General features: G+C 47.9%; 1 protein-coding gene across 1 annotated transcript; it reads right to left on the reverse strand.

The window, feature by feature from the left end:
• Nucleotides 1–2,229: 2,229 nt before the first annotated feature.
• On the reverse strand, nucleotides 2,230–17,515 carry MREG (melanoregulin). Its single transcript, XM_071746915.1, has 5 exons — nucleotides 17,357–17,515; nucleotides 13,505–13,664; nucleotides 6,549–6,639; nucleotides 3,876–4,039; nucleotides 2,230–3,515 (listed from the first exon to the last, which is right to left on the reverse strand). Exons 1-5 carry the CDS (start codon nucleotides 17,446–17,448, stop codon nucleotides 3,402–3,404), a joined length of 621 nt encoding a protein of 206 aa, XP_071603016.1. The 5' UTR covers nucleotides 17,449–17,515; the 3' UTR covers nucleotides 2,230–3,401.
• Between the last annotated feature and the right edge of the window lie 4,468 nt (nucleotides 17,516–21,983).

The raw sequence follows: 21,983 nt of genomic DNA on the forward strand, positions 1-21,983 counted from the left end.
TGTCCTAGGAAAACTTGGAATGCAAGGGGGGGTTTTCCTTTTCCTTTTCCTTCCTTCCTTCCTTCCTTCCTTCCTTCCTTCCTTCCTTCCTTCCTTCCTTCCTTCCTTCCTTCCTTCCTTCCTTCCTTCCTTCCCTTTTCCTTTTCTTTTTCCTTTCCATTCCTTTCCTTTCCTTTCTCCTTTCCTTTCCTTTCTCCTTTCCTTTCCTTTCTCCTTTCCTTTCCTTTCCCCTTTCCCCTTTCCTTTCCTGTTGAAATAACAAACACAGGGGCAGTTTCAAGAAAAAGAAAAGCATTTGAAAGCTAAGTGAACCCAGATGTACTGTAAACCCTCTGATGCTGCTAATTTAAAAGAATTATTTGTATTTTTACTTTTCTGGTTAAGGAAGGGGTGCCAAAGTCACCTTCTTCTCTTTAGAAGAATGAATGTTTTTGGTGAACATGCTAATTCCTGCAGCAGCCGGCCCCACACAGAGTGGCACTTCCAAGCAGGAGCCCGGCTCCTGGCCCCAGCCCTGCAAACCTTTACAATTTAGAGAGCTGGGCTCACCCCCGTCCCTCAGGAGGCACCGGAGCGATTGATAAATATGTAAACCCCAACCTTTAGCAGAAAGCCAGCATTTGCAGGCTGCGGAGACCCGAGGCTGGGAAAATTTCCCGTCTTGCAGATTTCCCTCCACAGGCAGCATGGCTGGGGAAACAGTGGCATCTGGTGTCCGCGGAGCTCTCTGACAGCCACCGCTGCCCAGCTGCCTGCGGGAAGGCTCCACGGGGCACGGGCAGCGTTTGGCTCCCCAGATGGAGGGATCGAGTGGCATTTCAGACCTGTAGGGCATTGGAGACACCTGGACAAGCGCGATGCAAACCACCTGGGAGACTCAAGCCTGCCTGAATGGCACTTAGAGGTCTGGGTGGTTCATCCAGCAGGAGAAACGCAAACTTGCTTCTAGTGATGGCTCACGCTGTTTCCCACCCAGGACCATGGTGGTGATGCAGTGTTACCAGAGAGCCTCTGACTTCGATGCCCTTTGAGATTTATGTATTGTATGAAATCATTTAAACCCCACTGGCAGGCCAGGATCAACATGCAACTGAGCAGTGTCTGAACCTCACGGTGAGTGTGACCCCTGTCTGGGTTTCAGGGGCAGAGAGTCCTCTACTGCTGGCCCCCAAAACACAGCCAAGAGTTTGCTTGCAGACAAACTAAGTTGTATTTCCTTCTCCCATCAACAGAGGAAGCCCAAACCTGAGCAAACAAAAAGTTTAAGCTGTGCATTCCTGGATGAGTTCTCTGCAGATTAGAAAAGGCAAATTACTTCATTTTACTAGCTGAAATTCAGTTTAGCAGTCTTCTGCCCCAAGTGCACGGAAGACAGGGCACTTCTGAGCTACTGAGCTGAACAGAATGACCAGCTTGAGCTTGGACCAGTATTGAAACAATTCCTGCTGGTTTCTGTATGTTTTCAAGTTGCAGATTTTTAGCAGTTCTGCATCGTTATACTTAACCAAGGTTGGTTTGCAATATTTTCAGCTTTCCCTACGACCAGTTTATTGAGTGCTGGGACTGACACACATTTTTCTGTTCATTCTGTGATGGGTACATAATTTGATGCTCAAGTCCCCCAGCCTGGTTGCTCCTCCCAGCTCGGCAGAACTGAGCAGCTCTGCCCGGCTCTGATGCTGCTGTTAATTCAGCTCCTCTCTGTGGCTGTGCTCAGAAACTCAGCGCTTCCCTTGCTAAACCCATTCAGAGATCTTAATTATGGTCTCTCCTAGGCAGTTTTTGTCCTGTTAAGTTACAATAAATGGGATTTTGTTGACATTAGAACCAAGATCTGCAACAGTTTGTTCAAACCAAACCCTGGGGCTGCCATGCACTTAGGTTTATTTTCTATAAAAACATGGGACATTTTCCAAAGTTGAGCAGAACTTCTGCCAAAAAAAAAAAAAAAAAAAAAAAAAAAAAAAAAAAAAAAAAAGTAAAGACCAAAAACCAAAATATGGAAAATTAACACCTGACTCCAAATCCCACTGAAATTCAATTAAATTCCCATTATCTCCTATGAAGAATTTTGCTTTAGGCTGGCAAACTCTTGCAAGTCAGTGGGAAAATGCATTTGTGTGGAAAATGGGCTGCAGAGGCAGGTACCCTACAAATACCCCAACCCTTTGGCTATCAGTAGCCAAAATAAATGTTGCCTGAACATGGTTACAGAGAGAGCAAGAAATGTTAAGTTTTGCAACATGTTTTATTTACTAAATTCACTTTTCACTGATGTCCTGAGTTGACAAAGCTGTTTCCCAGGAAGACTGACAAACAGAGACAGTTAATAAATATATAGAGAGATTTCAAACATTGTAGGTATAAACAAATAAAACCTCTGTTGTGCTATTTTGAGAGGTCCTGTGTAACCAGCATTTTCAACTGGCCAATTAGCAGCACACATGTTAATCAGTGAAACACTTCCTCTTGTTTTCCAAAGATCAAATCCAGTGTTTTAAAATTATTGCTCATTATAAGACAAAACCCCAATATACCACAGATGTTCATTAAAAATCCTCATTAACAGCAGGGATGGTATATATATTGACAGCACATGCAGCTTTATAGTGTTTTTTATTAAATGCAATTAAGACCAAAACTTTCAGAAACTAAATTAAGATGTTGGGCATCCAATCTGAGGGTATTAGGAGCTAACCACTCAGCAGGTCTGACCTTGGCACCTTCTTAAAACCTACTTTAAGACATTGGGCTGAGCACTCCTGACATACACACCTCCAAACCACTACTGGTGGGGACAGAGCACCCAACTGGGACACTGCTCTAAGGCTTTTAACTCTTCTCCCAGCTACAGGCAGCTCCTGGGACCTGCCCAGCAGGGCTGCCATGGGCTGGGGGTGAGGAAGAGAACCAGCACACAGAGAAATGTCACAGAGGTGTATACAGCTGAGGTGTTTTTCCTTTCTTGTTGGTCCTCCCGACTAGCAGGGTGGAGGGAGGGGACAGTATCAGGTACCAGCAGAAGGTGGAAACGTGGGTCTCCTCACAGCATCTGTAACTAGAGACACCTCAGCTTTTACAGCAACGCCTCACGCAGCAGGTTCCCCTTGGGACTATTGCATGCACTACAAGGCTGGGACTCTCCCACCAGGGCTACACTAGGGCAATTCTTGCTCCCTTTTGCATGGGAGCACCTCGGGGCCAGCGTCTGCCTTCCTGGGCCCTCCTGATGAGGCACAGCTTGCTGACCTCCTCACTCTGCTCTGGCCAGCCCACTTGTTTCTCTGCAGGAAAACAAGGAGTGGCACCACACGTGCCAGCGCCTCAGCAATGGAGCCCGGTCCTGGAGGGAAAGAAACCCACTGTCCACTTCACACCAGCAAGGCATGTTCCTCAGGGCATCATGGCAGAGATCCAGGGCTCTCATCCACTCTTTCCCCACTGGGTCTCTTTGGATATGCCACACTTGCCATCCTGAAGAACTCATCTGCAGCATCCAGAGCTATGAGCCGGTCCTGCCAAAGAAACAGGGTTTTACAGTCACTATGAGCTCCTTTGGTCAGGGTCCTTCCTCCACAGCTCCCTTCCAGGTTAAGCCAGGCATTAAGTCTAATCTTTTCCCACTTAGTTAATGGGCTTCGAGACCACACAGTCACACAGGGTTAAAGGAACTTAAATTTTGGGGCCAAGTTTATGGTGCTATAGCACTGACATTTCCAAGGAAGCTGAACAGCCAAGCCACAAGTGCAACATCTAATGGGGATGCCCCAGATGCCACCATGTATTTAGTGCAGCTCAGCTATCTGCCCCCCTGCATCTGAACTCAGCTGCAGAGATGGGGGCCATGGGAGGGAGGCACATCTGGGGCTACTCACCACCACAAAGAGGTAGCGCTCAGAAAGCTCCCAGCTGGTCGGGAAGATGTTTGTCTCTTCGGAGAGCTTTAACAGGATGTCCCGGGCTTTGCTCATGTTCTGGGAATCACTGATGATGCTGAGTTTGGTCACCGACAAGAGGGAGTCCGCTTCCTTCTGGAAACCTGGGAAAGAGATGTGTTACAGAGAGGAGCCAAGCACACCAGCAGGATCATCCCAGAGCCCTCCAGGCTCTTGCAAGGTTCCTTTCTCCCACTCCACCTTGAGCTGCTGCATTCCCTACTTACTAAAACAAACGAGCATTTCCCTGAGGCAAGCTGGATCTGCACTTGGGGCAGGTATGAGCTTGCTGGTTAGGAAAAAAAACATAAGCCCATCTAGATCAAATTGTTGCTAGCTTTCCAGAGAAGATGTACCACCACCCACACCCAGAGGGCTGATTCAACTCTTGCATGTTCCTGATGCTGCCAGAGCTCTCAGGGCTTCCGCATGTCCTGGTCTGGGCCAGGATAAAGGTAATTTTCTGTCTTGTACTTTTGCTTTCAGATAAGTTCCTTGTAAGTAGCTGGACTTGCTGAAATTAACAGCAAGTTTCTCAGAAAGTGTCCACTTCTGGGACTGGTAATGCTCAATATTTATAGTTACAGCTAGAGACTGGTGTGCAGAACCAAGGATACTGTTCAGTTCTGAGGAACCTTTTGCCCTCCGAAAGGAGAAAAGGAGTAAAGAGGTCACACCTGAAACCCTCTTTCGGGGAGGAATGGACAAGATAGATGCCAAAATTGACCAAACAGAGTATTCCATCCCATACACATCATACCCAGTATAAATTTGAGGGATCACTGCTTCCCCTTCTTTGCCTGTCCCTGTTTGCTTCAGCATCCTGGGAGGATTCCCTCCGTTCCTCTGCCTGTGGTCCTGATCCATGTCAGCCTGAATCTGTGTGTTCCTGCCTCCAGCTCCCGACTGCTGCTGACCCCAGGATTCCAGCCTGGACTTTCCCAGGGCTGCCCTGCAGCCTTGGTGGTGACGTGAAAGTTATTGGGGGGAAAGGGGGAGGAACATGGTATCAATTTTCCTGTATATTTATAGATATTTAGTAATTTTTCCTATTTATCATTACATTTAGTTTCCAACCCATAAATCTCTCTCCTTTATTCTCTCTCCTTTCTTTATTAGGGAGGGGAGGGAGATGTTTAATAGAAAGCATCTCTCATTCAGTTTAATTGCTGGGCCAGTGTCAAACCCTGACACCTCAACACCCCAGCAGCTATGCCTGTGTGTTGTTTGGGTTGTTGGTACCAGTGATTAGAAACCTGCAGCAGTAATGGATGGATGGATAATTACTCTTGTAGTAGTCGGCATCTCTTACAGGAAGGATACCCAGGGAAGGAAAGAGGGAAGAGAATGAATGCAGGGATCTTTAAACATAATCACTACCATTAACTCTTTGTTCAGCTCCAAGTAGCTGGTGGTGATGTGTCTCACCTGACAACACTTATAGGGGAAATCACAGTGGGATTATGACTAAAGTACAGGTCTAGACAAAAAGCTGCTTTCACATCTGGCTGCACATCTACCTTTGCTAAGACCCAGTGACTCTGTCCTTGAACTTCCCCACCCTTTGCAAAACACCTCTGGAGCCATTGCGGACGTGAGGGAGCTGTGTCAACAGGCAGGAACAGACATTAAGGATGTCAAGTGATCTGTCCCATGGTTGGTCTCTATGGGTTGCACAAGCACCTTGATGAAGATGAACGCTGATACCTAGTTATAAATGTATAATATTCCTCCCATCAGATGCCAGTATGGCAGGTAGGGCAGGAGTGGCTGAGATACTTTGTCACTCCCAGTGGTAACATCCTTGAACAACCCAACGAGTGCACTAACTCACACAACCACCTCTCATTAGCTGCCAGCCACATCCAGAACATGATGCAAGTCACCACCAAGCTGATCACAAAATCGTTCCAGTTGGAAAAGACCTTTAAGGGCATCAAGTCCAACCATTACTCTAATTCTACCAAGTCCAGTATTTAGACAATGTTCCCAAGCACCACATCCGCACATCTTTTAAACACCTCTAGGGATGGTCATTCAATCTCCTCCCTGGGCAGCCTGTGCCAGTGCTGAATTTAGACAGCTGGGTGAAGTTCAGTTTGCAGGCCAGGAAATAGCAGGAGTAGGAAGGCCACTGTTGAGCAATTTCAGTTGGTGAAGGAGTATTTCAGATTCACTTAGGAGTAAACCAAGTGGGTGGAAGAAAAACAGATGTATCTGTGTTCAGATCTGAAAGGAATACTCATTTCTCCCTGCTTATCTTGTTCACCCAGGAAAACCTAGGGTGAACTCCCAGGTATTCCTGCTAGAGTTTCCACAAGGAAGCTTGGCATGGATGAGTGAGCACATTACTATGAGCTTAAAAGGTTCCCCGCTGGTCATGAGTTGTGGGCTTTTTGATGTGTTTTGGATGGCACTGTCTCCTCCCAGCCACGCCTGAGCTCTGGGGATCCTCCTGCAGGCTCCCAGCTGCTGCGTGGCCTACCTGATGTTTTTATTTTTCTCCCTTCCTCCTCTACCAGCCTGATTTTGTGGAGTCGTTCCCATCCTCAGCCACCTTGGGACCTTTCATTCAGTACCACAGAAATTATGTCCTTTTGTCTTCTAGCTTACCTAAATCCTCCAAAATATGTTTCCACCTGTTTCTCACTTCTTTTCGGGTCTGCCGTAAGGTATAAATATCATAGTTGAGCTTTTGCCATTCCTGAAAAGCAAAGGGATAAAAGACACTCAGTTATTTGCTCATGGGGAGGTCTCTGCTGCTTTTTGAGGAATTTCAGCTTTTAGAAACGGAGCCAGAGTTGAACTGTTGATGTTGGCACTGAGGGACCAGTATGAAAATGAATGGCCAGGTTGCCATTATCCTTGGAAGAGATTATACTGACCAGCAAGGAAAGTTTTAGCCTGGCATTTGGTAGAGCATCCCTGCATGAACAAAACAAGCCTCCAGTTACCTTGAAACAGGGTTACAGGATGCAGCTTAGGTACTACTGATAACCAAAGTGGTCTCCTCAGTCAGACATGGAGGATATAAAACTGCTGCTCTGTGCTGTGCTAGAAATTATAACATTGGTGTAGGCTGGAGAACAGCATGAACTTCCAAATATAGCCACCTGAGAGACTTCAATCTCTTTGGTCCAAAGCCCTTTACCCCAAATCTTGACAACCCTGCTTGTATCAAAACCTGAAGTTGTGACAATACCTGATTTGGCCTTTCCAGCCTGAAAAACCACAACCATGTAGTAACAATTATCTACTACAAACTACTGCAACACCTTATTTTCATATCCTTGCAGTTCATCTGGCATGGCACATGTTCTTACAGGTTCTTACAGGTGATGATAGCCCAAGGAAAACTAAAACTCTGAATAAAAGTTACTGACCTTAGTTTGGTCACAAACTTGCCTTCTCCAGCCTGCTCCACCCTCTCTTTGGGATCTAGCTGGAGAAGGCAAGTTTTCAAAAGTACTAGAAAGCAAGAAAAATAAACATTTTTAAAGGCTGAAGTACCCTTTTTAAAATAGCAAAGAGGGATGGTTGAGGGACAATCTGGAGTCATTTGGCATAATGAGACCCCATCTGGAGTTCTGTGTCTAGTTCTGGAGTCCTCAGCATAAGGACATGGAGTTCCTGGGATGTGCCCAAAGGAAAGCCACTAAAATGATCAGAGGGCTGGAGCACCTCCCCTATGGAGACAGGCTGAAGAAGTTGGGGTTGTTCAGCCTGGAGAAAAGGAGGCTCCAAGGTGACCTTATAGCAACTTCCCAATATCTGCAGGGGACCTACAAGAAAGCTGTGGGTTGGGATTTTTGTGCCAGTCTGTAGTGAGATGACAAGGGGAAATGGTTTCACATTTGAAGACAGGAGATTTATGTTAGATACTAGGAAGAAATTCTTTAATCTGAGGGTAGTGAGACACTGGCCCAGGTTGCCCAAGGAAGTTGTGGCTGCCCCATCTCTGGAAGTGTTCAAGGGGCCCTGATGGGGCCCTGGGGGTTGGATGGGGCCCTGAGCAACCTGGTCTAGTGGAAGGTGTCCCTGCCCATGCAAGGGCATTGGAACTGAATGATCTTTAAGGTCCCTTCCAAGCCAAACCAGTCTGTGATTCTATGACTGAAAAGAAACTAGAGACTGGAAGGTATCAGGGTGAAGATGGGTGTCTCTGGGCTGAGCTCTTGAAGGGACTCATGCCCTGTTCCCTGTCGGTCTCAGAAACCCCCCACTTTTCCCAGGTGATTCCCTATAGAAGAGACATCCTAATTACTGTGGGCAGGAGTTGTCCTCTGTGTTGCTTTAACGTGGGAAACAAGAGTTAAGAGCATCTTTCCATTCCCGAAATTAATCTAAAAAGCATCTTCTTTTAACTGTACAGCAGAGGAAGAGCAAAGCTTGTCCTCCTGTGTCTCCCTGTGGGAACAAGCAACATCAGAGGCTTTGGGGAGGGTGTTCCCCACACAAATCCCATGAGTCACCGAGATGCGACTTGTGGAGGGAGGGTTTGGTTGGGGCCCAGCAGCATCACGAGGCTTAGACTGCTCAGCACTTATATGCTGCTGGGTGGCCCCAAGGCAGGCACCAGGACTCCGTGCCAAACCCTTCTGTCCCTCAGCCCTTGCTGCCCCTGTGACCGTGGTGGTTCTGGTGTAGAAATAGTGTGGCCAGCAGGACCAGGGCAGGGATCATCCCTCTGTGCTCAGCACTGGTGTGGCTGCACCTCAAATCCTGGTTTCAGTTCTGGGCCCCACATGACAAAGGACATTGAGAGACTGGAGTGTATCCAGAGAAGGGCAACAGAGCTGAGGAAGGGTCTGGAGCACAAGTCCTATGAGGAGCAGCTGACAGAACTGGAGGTTTTCAGCCTGGAGGAGTCTGAGGGGAGAGCTCACTCTCTACAACTACCTGAAAGGAGGATGGAGCAAGGAGGATGGTTGATCTCTTCTACCTAGTAACAAGCAACAGGATCAGAAGAAACATCCCCAGGTTGCCAGGGGAGATTTAGATTGCGTACTAGAAAAAACTTTTTTACTGAAAGGGTAATTAAAAACTGGCAGAGGCTGACCTGGGTGGTGGTGGAATCACCCTCCCTAGAGGTGTTTCTTTTAAACAGAAACAGGTGTGCAGATGTGGTGCTGAGGGACATGGTTTAAGCACTGGACTTGAAAGAGTTAGGTTTATGGTTGGAAGAGTTAGGTTAATAGTTGAACTCAATGATCTTGAAGATCTTTTCCAACCAGAATAATTCTGGGATTCTGTACCAGGGTGCCAGGACAGGGCGCACCAGTCCTTGGGCAGCCCTGGGCTGGCTCCCAGACAAAGCCCCTTCCAGTGAAGTGTCACAAGCCTGCATGCATGCAGGCAGGGGACAAGTAGCTGTCCCAAAACACAGCTTGTTTTTACATCTTCAGTCCCTGTCCCTCTTCTTGCAAACTTCTGGAATAGTGATGAGGCTTCTTGCACACAGTACTGGGAAAGTACAGTGCAAAATGGGTCTTCACGAAGCCCTTTGGTGTTTCTATGTGCCTGTTTTAAATCCCAGTGATAATCCCTTAAGAAAAATACCCTATTGCCAAAATCTGAATTAACAACAGGAAACCAAAGCAGGGGTCAGTTCCTGGCTTCATTTTTTTGCAACCAGTTTTGCCCTTTTCTGTAGCAGGGCACACCTTATGCCAGTGGGGGCTTGAGAAAGCCCTCTATGCACAAGTCAAGAGTGTGCCAGAAGCAGCAGGAAAACCCTCCCACCCCTCACCTCTCCTCAGCCCTTCAGATATTTACCTGAAAAACTTCCCTGGGCTCTTTAGCATGCTCTGCTAAATCTGCAAATGCCAAACGAAAGTGAGAAGATGCTGGGCATGAAATATAAGCCAGGTTGGGACATAACCAAGAGCTCTGGGAAAAAATGTGCCAAGAGGCACTGTCCAACCTTTCGTCCCAGCTCATACAAAAATTTCCTAATTAGTAGGTAGCTCTCCTCATGTTGCCAAAGCAATCCTCTACCACAGCCTTCTTCTATATTCTCTTCAAAGCAACTAGTGTCACAATTCTGTTCAAGAGTTATTTCAGAAATGAGGTCAAAAGAGTTATCAGGGTTAAGGATGCAAAATATCAGTCCAGGCAGGCATTCTCCTTCTCTGGCCCCACTGGAAGTAGCTGAGAAAACAAACTACATACACATTCATACATTGACCCATCAGCTGACCTCTCAGCTCCAAATAAGCTTATATTGGATCCAGTTTTGAGAGTTGCTCAGGAGTTCACAAATACTTTCTCATAGGCATTAAGTGGGTCAGTTCTGGGCTCGATGAGAAACAATGCAAACGCATAAGATGCCATGGAAATGGTCAGAGGGCTGAAACACTTCTGCTATGGAGACAGGCTGAAAGAGTTTGGGTTGTTCAGGCTGGAGAAGAGAAGGCTCTGGGGAGACCTTAGAGCACCTTCCAGTAACTGAAGGGACTACAAGAAAGCTGGGGAGGCTTTTTTACAAGGATATGGAGTGTTAGTATGAGGGGAATGGCCTTAAACTGGAAGAGCAAAGATTTAGATGAGAAATTCAGAAGAAATTCTTCACTCTGAGAGTGGTGAAACATTGGCTTTGGTTTCCCAGAGAGGCTGTGGCCATACCCTCCCTGGAAGTGTTCAAGGCCAGGTTGGATGGGGCTTGGAGCAACCTGGTCTAGTGGAAGCTGACCCTGCCCATGCAGGGGAATTGGAACCACATGATGTTTAAGGTCCTTTCCAATCCAAACCAGTCTGGGATTCTATGATTCCATGGAACAGGGCACACCTGAAACAGCACAGCTCTTGCTTTGAAGAGCTCACTGCCCTGGTTCAGCAGGGAGCAGGGTGAAGCTGTCCATACATCAGTCACACCAAGTTTGGGATGGAGAGGCTGCCAAATTTCCTGGAGCAGGGATGTTGGGAGGGGGAAGGGAGAAGAAATGGCTCTGTGGGTCCAGCCCCATGGTAGAGGCAAGGAACGGACCCCAAGGAAGGACACTGACACAGTCCCTCCAAGAAAAATCTAACACAGAGAAAACTGTCTAAGATCCATGGTGCACTCAGTGTCAGAGCACTTGGTACACAGCTTGGTTTATTTATTTCCAGGGATCCATAACACAGAGATGGACAGGCCAGGAGAGACCTGTCCTGGACCATGCCCGCTGACATCCAGCACTGCACCCTGGCCCACCACCTCTGTCCTAGCTCCCAGCACCTTGGCAGCATTTGAACAACCTTTTTAAAGAAAGAAAATGCCCAGGAATGCAGGAGTGGGTTAGCCAGGGTAAGGAAACCAGGAGACAGGTTTGAGACCTGTGCCATAGAGGGAACTCACACACAACACAGAGTGACCTGCTCTTTGGGAACCTTCCAAGCTTCTGTGTTAAGGAACTACTAAGATAAAGATGTTGAATGACAAAGCATACAATAAATGCAGAGCATGCCCAGATTTCTTTTTAAATAAAGGTGCAGAAACGCAGGAAGGAGTTGTCCCTTCCATCCAGTTGTAACCAAGAGGAAAAAAATGACCTGTGGTTTTGTAACACTTGTACATGGCACAAAGAAGAAGCTGTTCCTCTGTCCCCTGTCCTGCACCATCCACACCCTTCTCCCAGAGACTTTCAGAGCAGTGCAGCTCCCAAAGCAGATTATGGTTTTTGCAGCCCAGGGATGGTTTGCAATTACTTTTTTTTCTTTCTCTTGGGGCTGAGATCTTCTAAGGAGGCAACAGAAATGCATTCTGGCCTAGTTTTAAAATGTTCACTGGACTAAGGAGGGATTTTGGCACCTGGGGCTGAAGGCAGTAATGTTTGCTTTGGCAGCAAAGGGAAGGCCCTGTTCTGCAACTCAGAAAAAGCTGCAGCTGGAAAGGGAAGCAGCTTCGTGGACTTATATTTCATGCCTCAGTTTCCCCAGTGGTAGAAGAGAGGCAGCACAGAGTCTGGAATCACCAGCTGCAAAGCACACTGTGCTATAATTCAAATCAAGCACATTGTGTGTTGGCTTTCTTCAAAGCCCACTTGATGTTGTGCTCCTCAGGCTTTTTTTTTAAATTGCACTGCATTAAAAAAAGAAAAAAAACAGAATATATATCTTACATTTGTTGTGGAGAGGAAACCCCATGCTCTTTGTACTTTGCTGTTTCACTGGCAGGCACAGCAACTGCTCAGAACTGCTAAAAACCCTATGGAGCAACTGGGAGACAGAAAACAGAGCAGTGGGGAGGGTATCCTCAGTTATAGCTGTAAAGGTGACATGCAGCCATGAAAAAGTTGTTACAAACCCATCTATTGTGAACACCACAATTAATTCAATCCCCATCAAAAAAAAAAAAAACCAAAAACAAAACCCAAACCATTAAATGGGGATAGTGGCCAACTGAAGCCAAGGATTGCATTAGCTCATTTTAAGTATTAAAAACTGTATATTTTTATTTTGGCTGTAACTCTGGAGTTTAAGGCTTTTTCTGAAAGCTGAGCTATCTTTCAGTTTGAGAGAACTGGCACAGGAAGAAGAGTTACAGTCTTGCTGTCTCTCAGACGAAGTGGGATCACTTTGAAATTAAATGTGAAGCCTCCAGGCTGTTCCTGCAAACATTCTGAAGTCTTAGAAGCAATCGGAGAGGGGGGGAAACGTGTCACTGTTCACTACAGTCTGCTCCAAATCAGGCCACTGAAATCTCCTTTGTGCCAAAATGCGTTAGCGAAGGAAATCAGGGCTGCAAAAGAGCTTTTATGTAACAGCAATGATTTTCCCTGCCACCCTAAGAGCTGGGCCAGTTCTCCGCTCCTCAGTAATTGCCGTACAGCTCATTAGAGGAGTAATTAACCTGACACTCACTGAAGCAGCAGCTCACCCCCCCTGGTGGGTGAACACCACTCTGACCACACACGGGAAACCCAAACCAAGGGATTATCTGACAAAAAAAAAAAACCTTGTGAAGCTAGGGAATTAAGTTGGGGGATCCCAGTGCTACCAGTACATGTTTAGTGGCGGTAGGAGTGATTGCATCATTCATTCCCATCCCTGGGTGGTCACTTGGCTCAGCTGCTGGAGACATCCCCAAGCTTCCCAGGGATGAGATGGCCTCAGATGCATCCATGCCAGAGGTAGGAGAAAATGGGGAGGGTGATGGAGCAGATGGGAGTCTCCAGTGCCTATGTGAGTCACATTGGCACATTGGGGTCTTTCTAGAGGCTTATTCATAGAAACATAGAATGATTTGGGTTGGAAGAGACCTTAAAGATCATCCTGGTCCAAGCCCCCTGCCGTGGGCAGGGACACCTCCCACTAGATCAGGTTGCTCAGAGCCCCATCCAGCCTGGCCTCAAACACTTCCAGGGATGGCGCAGCCACAGCCTCACTGGGCAACCTGGGCAAGTGTCTCATGACCCTCCTAGTGAAGAATTTTCTCCTAATATGTAAACTAAATCTCCCTGCTCCCAGTTTAAAGCCATTCCTCATCCTATCACTCGACACCTTGTGGAAAGTTAATGGGTGCTTAAATACAGGCACTGCAAAAGCATCTGATGAAAGCACTGACCCTTGGTTCACAGGGACTGCCTCACCTCTGAGTCCTTGTCCAGCTGGTTCCTGACCACAATCATGTTGTACAGCACCCGGTCATCATCCGCCTCCATGTGGGTCACATCATGTGGGGTGCTCCACAGGTTCTGCTCCTCATCCCGTGCCAGAGTGGCTCCGAAGGAGGCATAGGGGTTGTTGTTACTGCAGAGAGGGAGAGAGCCCAGGCAGCGTGAGCCTCCTTTTACCTTCCCAGCTACACCCTGAGCCATGGTTCAAACAGGCAGTGCAGCCACAAAAGATAGCAGACACTCAGGCACACAAAGACAGAAGAAGCTCAAGTGTTACCTGAGCAACCAGGATGGAGGAACTGCAATCATCCATTTAACCAGGTGGCATCTCCTCACCACTCCTGCAGCACCCTGCCCTGCCCCCCATCAGACCTACCCACCCCAAGCCCTGCACTACCCCCCCAGCCTCCTTCAGCTTATCGTGGGAACAGTTCTAATTAACTAATCCTCAAAAATCCCAGTGGCTCAAGAGGGTATTTTGTCTCTGCCCAGCTAACCCTGCAGCTGTGCCAAGATCCCAGTGGCATGGTCTGTCCCTACAGAGACCTTGTGCACAGAGCAGCAGGCAAGGGGACAGTTGCGTGTGAAGCTTCTCACCTGCCTCTTGGCCAAAGAATCAGCTTCTACCCAGCTTTTCCTCAAAAGCGGTGCTGCTGGGCAGAGTTTGATTTCAGACACCTTTGCTGAGGGAGCTGGGACTGGTTAGCTCAGGGAAAGGATGGCTCAGAGGGATCTTATCTCTGTATTTCAGTGCCCTGTGGGAGGGAGCACTGACACAGGCTGCCAGAGGCTGTGGAGCCTCTGTCCTTGGAGACACTCAAAACCCAACTCAACGGGGTCCCGGGTGACCCTGCTTGAGCAGAGGGTGGACTGGGTGCTCTCTAGCACTTCCACCTCCACAACCATGTTTTTGTGTGACCCCACAGATCTGTCTTCTCCCCAGCAACCCAAACCCTACCAACTCAAGCAGTCAACCCACACAGTGGAAAACCCACCCTGACAGCTCCTGCCTCACTGAGTGATACACTCAGCTGCATGAGGACCCAGGCCAAGGTGCAGAAAGGACATGTAACCCCATCTTTATTTGGGGGATGGAAATGTCCTCAGCCTGCTTGTGAACTCAGGGCTCTATTCATGTAGTAGTCAGCAAAGCAGAGCATCATCTTCTGGGAAGGCTGGGAAGGCTGTCTCCACCAAGGAAAGCAGCTTTTCTCTGCACTGGTGACAGTTCTGTGTTTTATGGCTTTATGTTGCTACTGGGATGTACATTTTTAATAGGGTTATTTAATTCTGCCAGGGGAACTTTTAGCACAGGATTTCCATAAGTTTTCTAATCAAGACACTTCAGCAGAATAACATTAACGGAGAAATATTTTTGGCCTTAACCATCAGCCATTATCAGCCATCCTGTGGCAATTCCTGCTCAGTTCTTGTTAGAACAGCCCACTATTTATTCTATTTGCTGCCCAAACCCCATTCATTCCACAAGGAACCCATCCAGCAAAACCTCAGATAACACTGCAGGCGCTTTGTGACACCAAGTCACAAAAAAGATGCAAAGGGGAGCTCCAGCACGCAGATAAAATAGGGAAAAAATCCTTCACAACAGCACTCCTGCAGGAAGGTTAATTAGTTTTTCAACAAACAAAAACCTGAGCAACAGGTAATAAGGGAAAAGATAATCTCTCATTAAAGACATGCAAATGAACATAACTTGGAGGGTATGGATGGCATAATGCAGCTCCAGAGCCAGCACCAGTTTGTTTAAACCATTTTTCAACATGGAGCAGGCAGGATCCCAGCCTGAAAGGGATCGTTCAGGAGACAGCATGCAATCAGCACGAGTTCTGTCCCATCCCTGGTCTGACAGGCTTCTCCCCACTTGGCAACTTACCAGTACCCTTAACAGCTGACTTACTTTATAAACCAAAATGTGGCAATAACACAAACATGCCTTAGCTTTTAGGAGCCACTCCCTCACAGCTTGCAAGGCACTTCCCAACTCCTCTCTACTTCCAAACCACAGCAGGGAGCATTCAGCAGCCTGTAAGGGGGAGGCAGGCAGTGCTCAGGAGTCAGCAAATCCATACAGGCACAGAGAGCTCTGCCAACAGCAAGCACCCCTTGAGAGTGCTGGACTTCTAAGCAGTATTTAAAATGAGGAAGAGGAAGGAAAAAAAGAGGAGGATATGAATGGCAGCCTGCTTTGGGGGCTACAAGAGTCTCTGTGGGAGCAAGAGCAGACTCGGACCACTTCACACTTTGGGCTTTATTCAGAAAATAGTAAATGCTAATGCTTCATCGACAGATTTCTGCTCCTGTTGTCTTTCAGCCCAGATTTTGGGATTCAGTGCCCAAATTCTTGGTTTACCATCCAAGCCAGATGCCACCTTTGTGCAATGAGAGACAGCCCAGCAGCCTGGATGCTCTGCCGCAGCAGCCTGGTTTGCTGGCTTCAGCCCGGGTTTTTTTTCCCAGCCCTGCCCTGTTGCAGGGTTTCTGCAAGCCTTGGGTCTGCTCGGGTAATATATGCACCTAATTATATCCATACTACCTCCTCCTGACTGCTCCATTCTTTGACACTCTGGATTTATGAGGCTACAATCACCTCTGCTCCAGGAAAAATAAGGTGAAAAGTCATAAAGTCAATGTTTTGGTAGCAACATCAGCTCCCCAAAAAATAAAACGCTGCAAAAAAAAAAAAAAGATCTGAAATCTCAAGCATGCCATTCATTTCAAACAACGCAGTGATAAAAATAAAAATACAAACACAGCAAACGTGCTCTTGCAAGATCCCTCCTTTGAAATAAAACCCCCAAAGCCTCCTGAAGAGGAACAAGCTGGCGATTAGTCTGTTAGATTAATTATGAGCAGGTGCCTTTCAAACACCCAGCATTTATACCAGCTTTACACTTATAGCCAGCATTAATTGGATCACGGGCAGACGGCGTGTTGCTAAAGAAAGGTGCCTGGTGAAGGACCCAGGCCACTGAGGAGCCTCTCCACACGTGTGCTTGGCTCTGCCAATTCCCTGTGCTTGAGGCCCCATGCTCAGGATTATCTGGTTATTATTATTTAGGGAACTGCTTTAACGGCATGAAACCAGGACATTTTGAGCCCTGATTGAAGATTTCAGGACTCTCATATATAAGTCAATGCCTAAGTAGGCCACCCCGGGTGCAGCCCACCCTCCTTGAAATGTCTCTGTCTCAGGGACGACACAGGGAGGGAACAGTCCCTGCACCCTTCCCAGGGCACCCACTACGTGGGCTTCGGTGGCAGCCAGCACCCAGCTGGGGAAGGAGGGAGAAGGCGCTGCAATGCCCTGGACGCCGGTGTTTTCCAACATGCAAAAACTTCCTTACGTGCTTGTGCAGCTCCCATCTCTTCTCCATCACCCGGGGATCCATGTTTTCGTATCACCTCCTTTCCAGCATCCCCGGACCGGCAGCGGAGCTCTGCCCGACGGTGGGACCACCACCACACACCCCCCATCCGGCGCAGTGATGCCCGAACCCCCCTTTCTTACCTCCTCTGCTGCAACCCCACCGTGGACAGCCCAAAGCCGGATGGTTCCGTAGCAAGGGGCGCACGGGACACACCGAAGAGAAGCGGCTCTGGGTTCGCACGCTAAAAACTGAGCCCTAACTCACCCCCCCGGCCCCGGCACGCCGCAGCCCGGCGTGCACCGCGGCCACGGCTGTCAGAACAGAACCGGCCCCCGTGCCAAGGCAGCCCGGGCGGAAAGAGAAACGAAAGCCGCTCAGCCAGCCCAATCCCTCCAAGGGTGCCGGGGGTGGGGAAGAGGCCGGGGCTGTGTCTCACCTGAGCAAGGGCTCCTTCTCGGGTGCCGCCGCCTCCCCCCGGCAGCAGCCGCAGCAGCCGCCCAGCGAGCGCAGCCAGGCCCCCAGCCCCATCGGCGCCGCCGGAGACCCGCGCTGGGCGGGCCGGGACCAGCCGCAGCCCGCCCCGAGCCTCAGCCCGCCCCCAGCCTCAGCCCGCCCCGCTGCTGCCGCCGCTGCTGCTGCTGCTGCTGCTGCCGCTGCTCAGGGCGGCTTGGCTCAGGGTGAGGCTTCTCACGCCCTCCAGCACCTTATCCTGCGCCCTCTGCTCTCTTCTGTTGCCTTCTGTACCCAGAGAGGGCAACGGAAGGGTCTGGAGCGGCTGCGGGAACTGGGGGTGTTCAGCCTGGAGAAAAGGAGGATGAGGGGAGACCCCCTCGCTCTCTACAAGTCTCTGAAAGGAGATTGGAGTGACGGGGAGTTCGAACTCTTCTCCCTCATAACCGGTGACAGGACGAGAGGAAATGGCCCCAAGTTGCACCAGGGGAGGTTCGGATTGGATATTAGGAACAATTTCTTTACTAAAGAGTGGGCAAGTACTGGTACAGACTGCCCAAGGGAGTGGTGGAGTCACCATCCCCGAAGATGTTAAAAAAATGTGTAGAGGTGGCACTTCAGGACACAATGTGTTTGGTGGACACAATTGTGCTGGGTTGATGGGTGGACTTGATCGTCAAGGTCTTTTCCAACCTTAACGATCTCATGATTGTATGATTCTGTACACTCCTGCATTCTCCTGCTCTCTGCTGCATTTTCCTGCACGCTCTTGCACCATTCCAGACCCTTTGGCATCCTCCCACACCCTGATACACCTTCCTGCAGCTCTGAACCTTCCTGCACCTTTCTGTGCCCTCCTGCACCCTCCTCAGTGCCACATCACGTTGTGTTAGTGGACTCTGGCCCTCCTGCCCTGGATGAAATGGGCCACCAGTGGCCACCACAGCATGGCCAGGAAAGAGAAATTCTCCTTCTTTCCAATCCTCTGCACCACTACACTTCCAGGCTTGCTTCCACTTGGCTTTCAGTCCCAAGAACTGCAGAGAGAAATGGATGAGGGCTGAAGGACTCAGCCAACTACTGGCTCAGGGTTTTTTGGAGGAAGGAGAGAAGACCCTAAAGGATCACCCCCTCTCCTTTAGTTCTCCATTTCTTATTAAAATGAATATTCCTATCACAGACATAGCTCAGGCCCGCAAGGAAGAAGGAAAATGCTTAAACACTGAGTTAAGATGGTCCTGGAACTTATTTAATCACCACAGGGTTGACTGCATTTCAGAGCAGAACATTAAGTATCAGCCAGCCCCAAAGCAATTGCTCCAAATGGGGTTTGCTGCATGTGTCCCTGTCATTTCATTTTAGTACAGCCACATACCACTGAATTTTTGCATATCCCAGCAGATATAATAATATAAACTACTACATCCTCATGCACGTGCACACAAGGAAAAGTGAAATTAAATAAATTTGTGCTCATGTTCTCCCTCCCTCTTGTTAATTACAGGTCTCCCTAATTCATCATCAGTGACTTTATGGCTCATCAGATGTCCAAGATCTCTGGCAAATGAAGCTCTGTGCTGAACAAGGCATAACTGCTAACAGCACTGCAAAACCTAAAGGAACATACTCAGCTCAGAAATTTTGTAGCATCCAAATTCAGGTCTGCTGAGGTTTCAGTGATGGAAAGCCCCCAAGAGGACCGATGCACCAGATTGTGGTGACACCAAGGGGTGTTAGGATATTCAAGTCTGTTTAAGGCTGTCAGGCAATGGGAGATCTGTGGCTCTACAGTTACAAATTAACTGAAGACAAGGGGAAGCTTTTGACAGCAAATAAAGTTATAAGACGAGCTAGGAAGCATGGAGGAGCTATTTTCACATGAGCACTGAATTTCTCCTGGGTTGCAGCTGTTAGGGGGTAAGCAGGGACAGCCCCATCCCCAGCTGAGAGCACGAGGCACAGATATAAAGCAGCCATGCGATCAGCTGAGACATCCTTGGTTTGTGGCTTACTTCCTTCCCTGCAAGGAGATTTTATCCCATGCCCTGCTGCTCATAAGCCAAGAAAATTATGTTCTTCATTACTTTAGCATCTGAGCCCTCTAGGTTTAAAAAGAGAAATACCAAGTATTTACTGATCCCTTTATTTATTGTGATAATAAATGTTTCTTTTCCACTGTGGAACGAATAAACAGGGAAGTCTCCCAAGAACTGAAGCCTTACTGGGATCTTAAAAGCACATAATTTTCTTCACAAGGTAAGACAAGTATCACTGGCTTCTTCACAGGGTAAATAACCCAGATGACAGAGCTAGAAGGGATGCTGTGGGGAGCAGCATGCCCTGAGCTTTCTGTCTATTCCTCCTTTCGGGGGGATTGGCCCCATTTAGTTTTCATGTCACTGCTACTTTCTTGGTGAGGAGGGGCTGTGGAGTGGAAACATTGACACTGTGTTTATTTGTTTCTAGTGAGCAAGAGCCCGCTGGTTACAAACTCTTCACTCCGCAGTGTAGTTACCACCTAAATACATGTTCCCTAGGTGCCAAGGACATGGGATAGGAAGAAGGACAGCGTCAGCCCCATCCTGGAACAATATCCTGGTGATGGGGAGGTTGGTGAGTAGCTGCTCACCCTTACTTAACTTAACTTAACTTAACTTAACTTAACTTAACTTAACTTAACTTAAGCCAACGAAATCTGTAAATTAAAAGCAGCACCATGATGGGGCAATTTGCCTGTCCTTACACTAGCTCCATACTGGATGCAATCTGTCTGCAGGGTCCAGTGCCACCAGGCCCATGCTGTGTAGGACAAGGCTGAGCATCTTCCACAGGTTGTTGCTGAGGAGTCAGAGCCATGTCGAGTGAAATAGGGCCCTGGACACCACAAGGGCTCCTATCAGGGTGGGCACAGCCCATTCCTGGATACACAAAGTGGGTCGAGATTTCTTTTCCCAGGGTAACATCTTGGAGCTCATGACAGGCAGTAATGATGGTGCCAGTGAGTACCTTGGAACCCTACTTGTCCCAGTTGCTTTTGCTGTCCAAAATCCCTTTTAAAAAGGCTGCTTATTCCATGTCACAATGCTGCTTTGCTGAGATCTGAAGATTGGTGTATTCCCTCCTTTGTTTTCCTCCCATGGGCAGGGTCAGAACACAGTGGTGGAGCCAAATTAAAAGCACAGAGCCTGTGACTTTGCTGTGGGCTACAGAATCGCTGTGATTTTAAGCTCTGTGTTTCAAGATTTGGTCAAAGGAGCATCTCTGCTACTGGAGAAGAAGGATTCAGGACTCATATCATCTACAAGATGTTGAACCCTACAGCATCACCTCGCCTGGGCTTAAAACAGTCTTGAAAAAAATAAATGAGAATTTGTTTTCCATTTGAGAAATAGATGTAATTAATTAGAAGGTGCTTATGAGTCTACTGACACACATTTCTTAGCTGCAGGAAAAGAAGCTAGTTAAGAATTCTCTGAGTGAAATCAGGGAAAACTTTTCTGCCATAAAATTATTGCTGAATGCAATTACAGAGCCAGGCTTGCTCTGAGAGTGACATTTATATTCTGGATGAAACAGAGCAGCTCTTCCCCACTGGCATCAAAACATGGGAAGAAGAAAATCTTCAGAAACATCAAAGCATGTGGGTGAGATGACACCAGATGCTTTGTTTTCATGAGGCAGCACTGACTCCCTTGGGTGTCAGGTCATCACACTGAGAACAAGAATTCACCATAATATTTGAAAAGGAAAGGAACTACAGTAATAGAAATAAAATGGCTTTTTCCAGAGCAGGATTGGACATTTAGGCACAGAGGAAATGACAGCAGTGTTGGTGGAAAACACCAGCAAGTGATGCAGGAAGGCTGACAGGGTTCTTTGGTATTCCTTAAAGCCTACAGATTTAGTAAGTGGGTTGGTAGGGACGTGGATAGTGTCTGATTCTCTATGCCTGGGACACAAAAACTTCTATTTGTGTCAAGGCTCAGCAATTCAAAGATGAAGAAAACCAACATATTGCTGCATGGTGCAGGGCCATAGCTTAGTAGTCACTTGGGGAACATAAATAGGTATAGAGTTGGGGTAGGGAGTCAAAGGCAGCTAAATCCAGAGAGCATCTAAATCCAGAGAGCTCTAAATCCTTAGAAAAGGACTTGAAGCCATTTACAGCTCAGGGTCATATTTTCTTATCCTCTAGGTGTTTGATCTCAGCTGTAGCCAGAGGATTGTCACATAAATGTCATCTGTGCATTGTCCATGAGAGCAATCAGGCTATGGGGACCTCAGCTAGGAAGAGGCCGGGTTGCTGGAACCTTGGACATCACCCATTCCCATCTGCATTCATGCTCTCAGCAAACCAGAAGTAAAATTAGGGTACTGGAATGCCAAAATAAGCCAGATACTTGCCAGATGCTGCAAGACACTGTGGAATATGGAAACATGGGGGCCTTTGGTGTTTGTATTGTATTTTTATTGTACCCCTGGTACAATTCAGCAGTGGGTGACCCCATTAAAATACTCAGGACAAATGCCCAGCAACTACTACAACATCCAGCAAACTCTTCCAAGGGAGTTTCCACGTTCAGCTCCTGGGAAAGTCACACCGAGCCCCCCCA

Source organism: Heliangelus exortis, chromosome 6 (genome assembly GCF_036169615.1).
Source record: "Heliangelus exortis chromosome 6, bHelExo1.hap1, whole genome shotgun sequence".
NCBI classification, from domain to species: Eukaryota; Metazoa; Chordata; class Aves; order Apodiformes; family Trochilidae; genus Heliangelus; species Heliangelus exortis.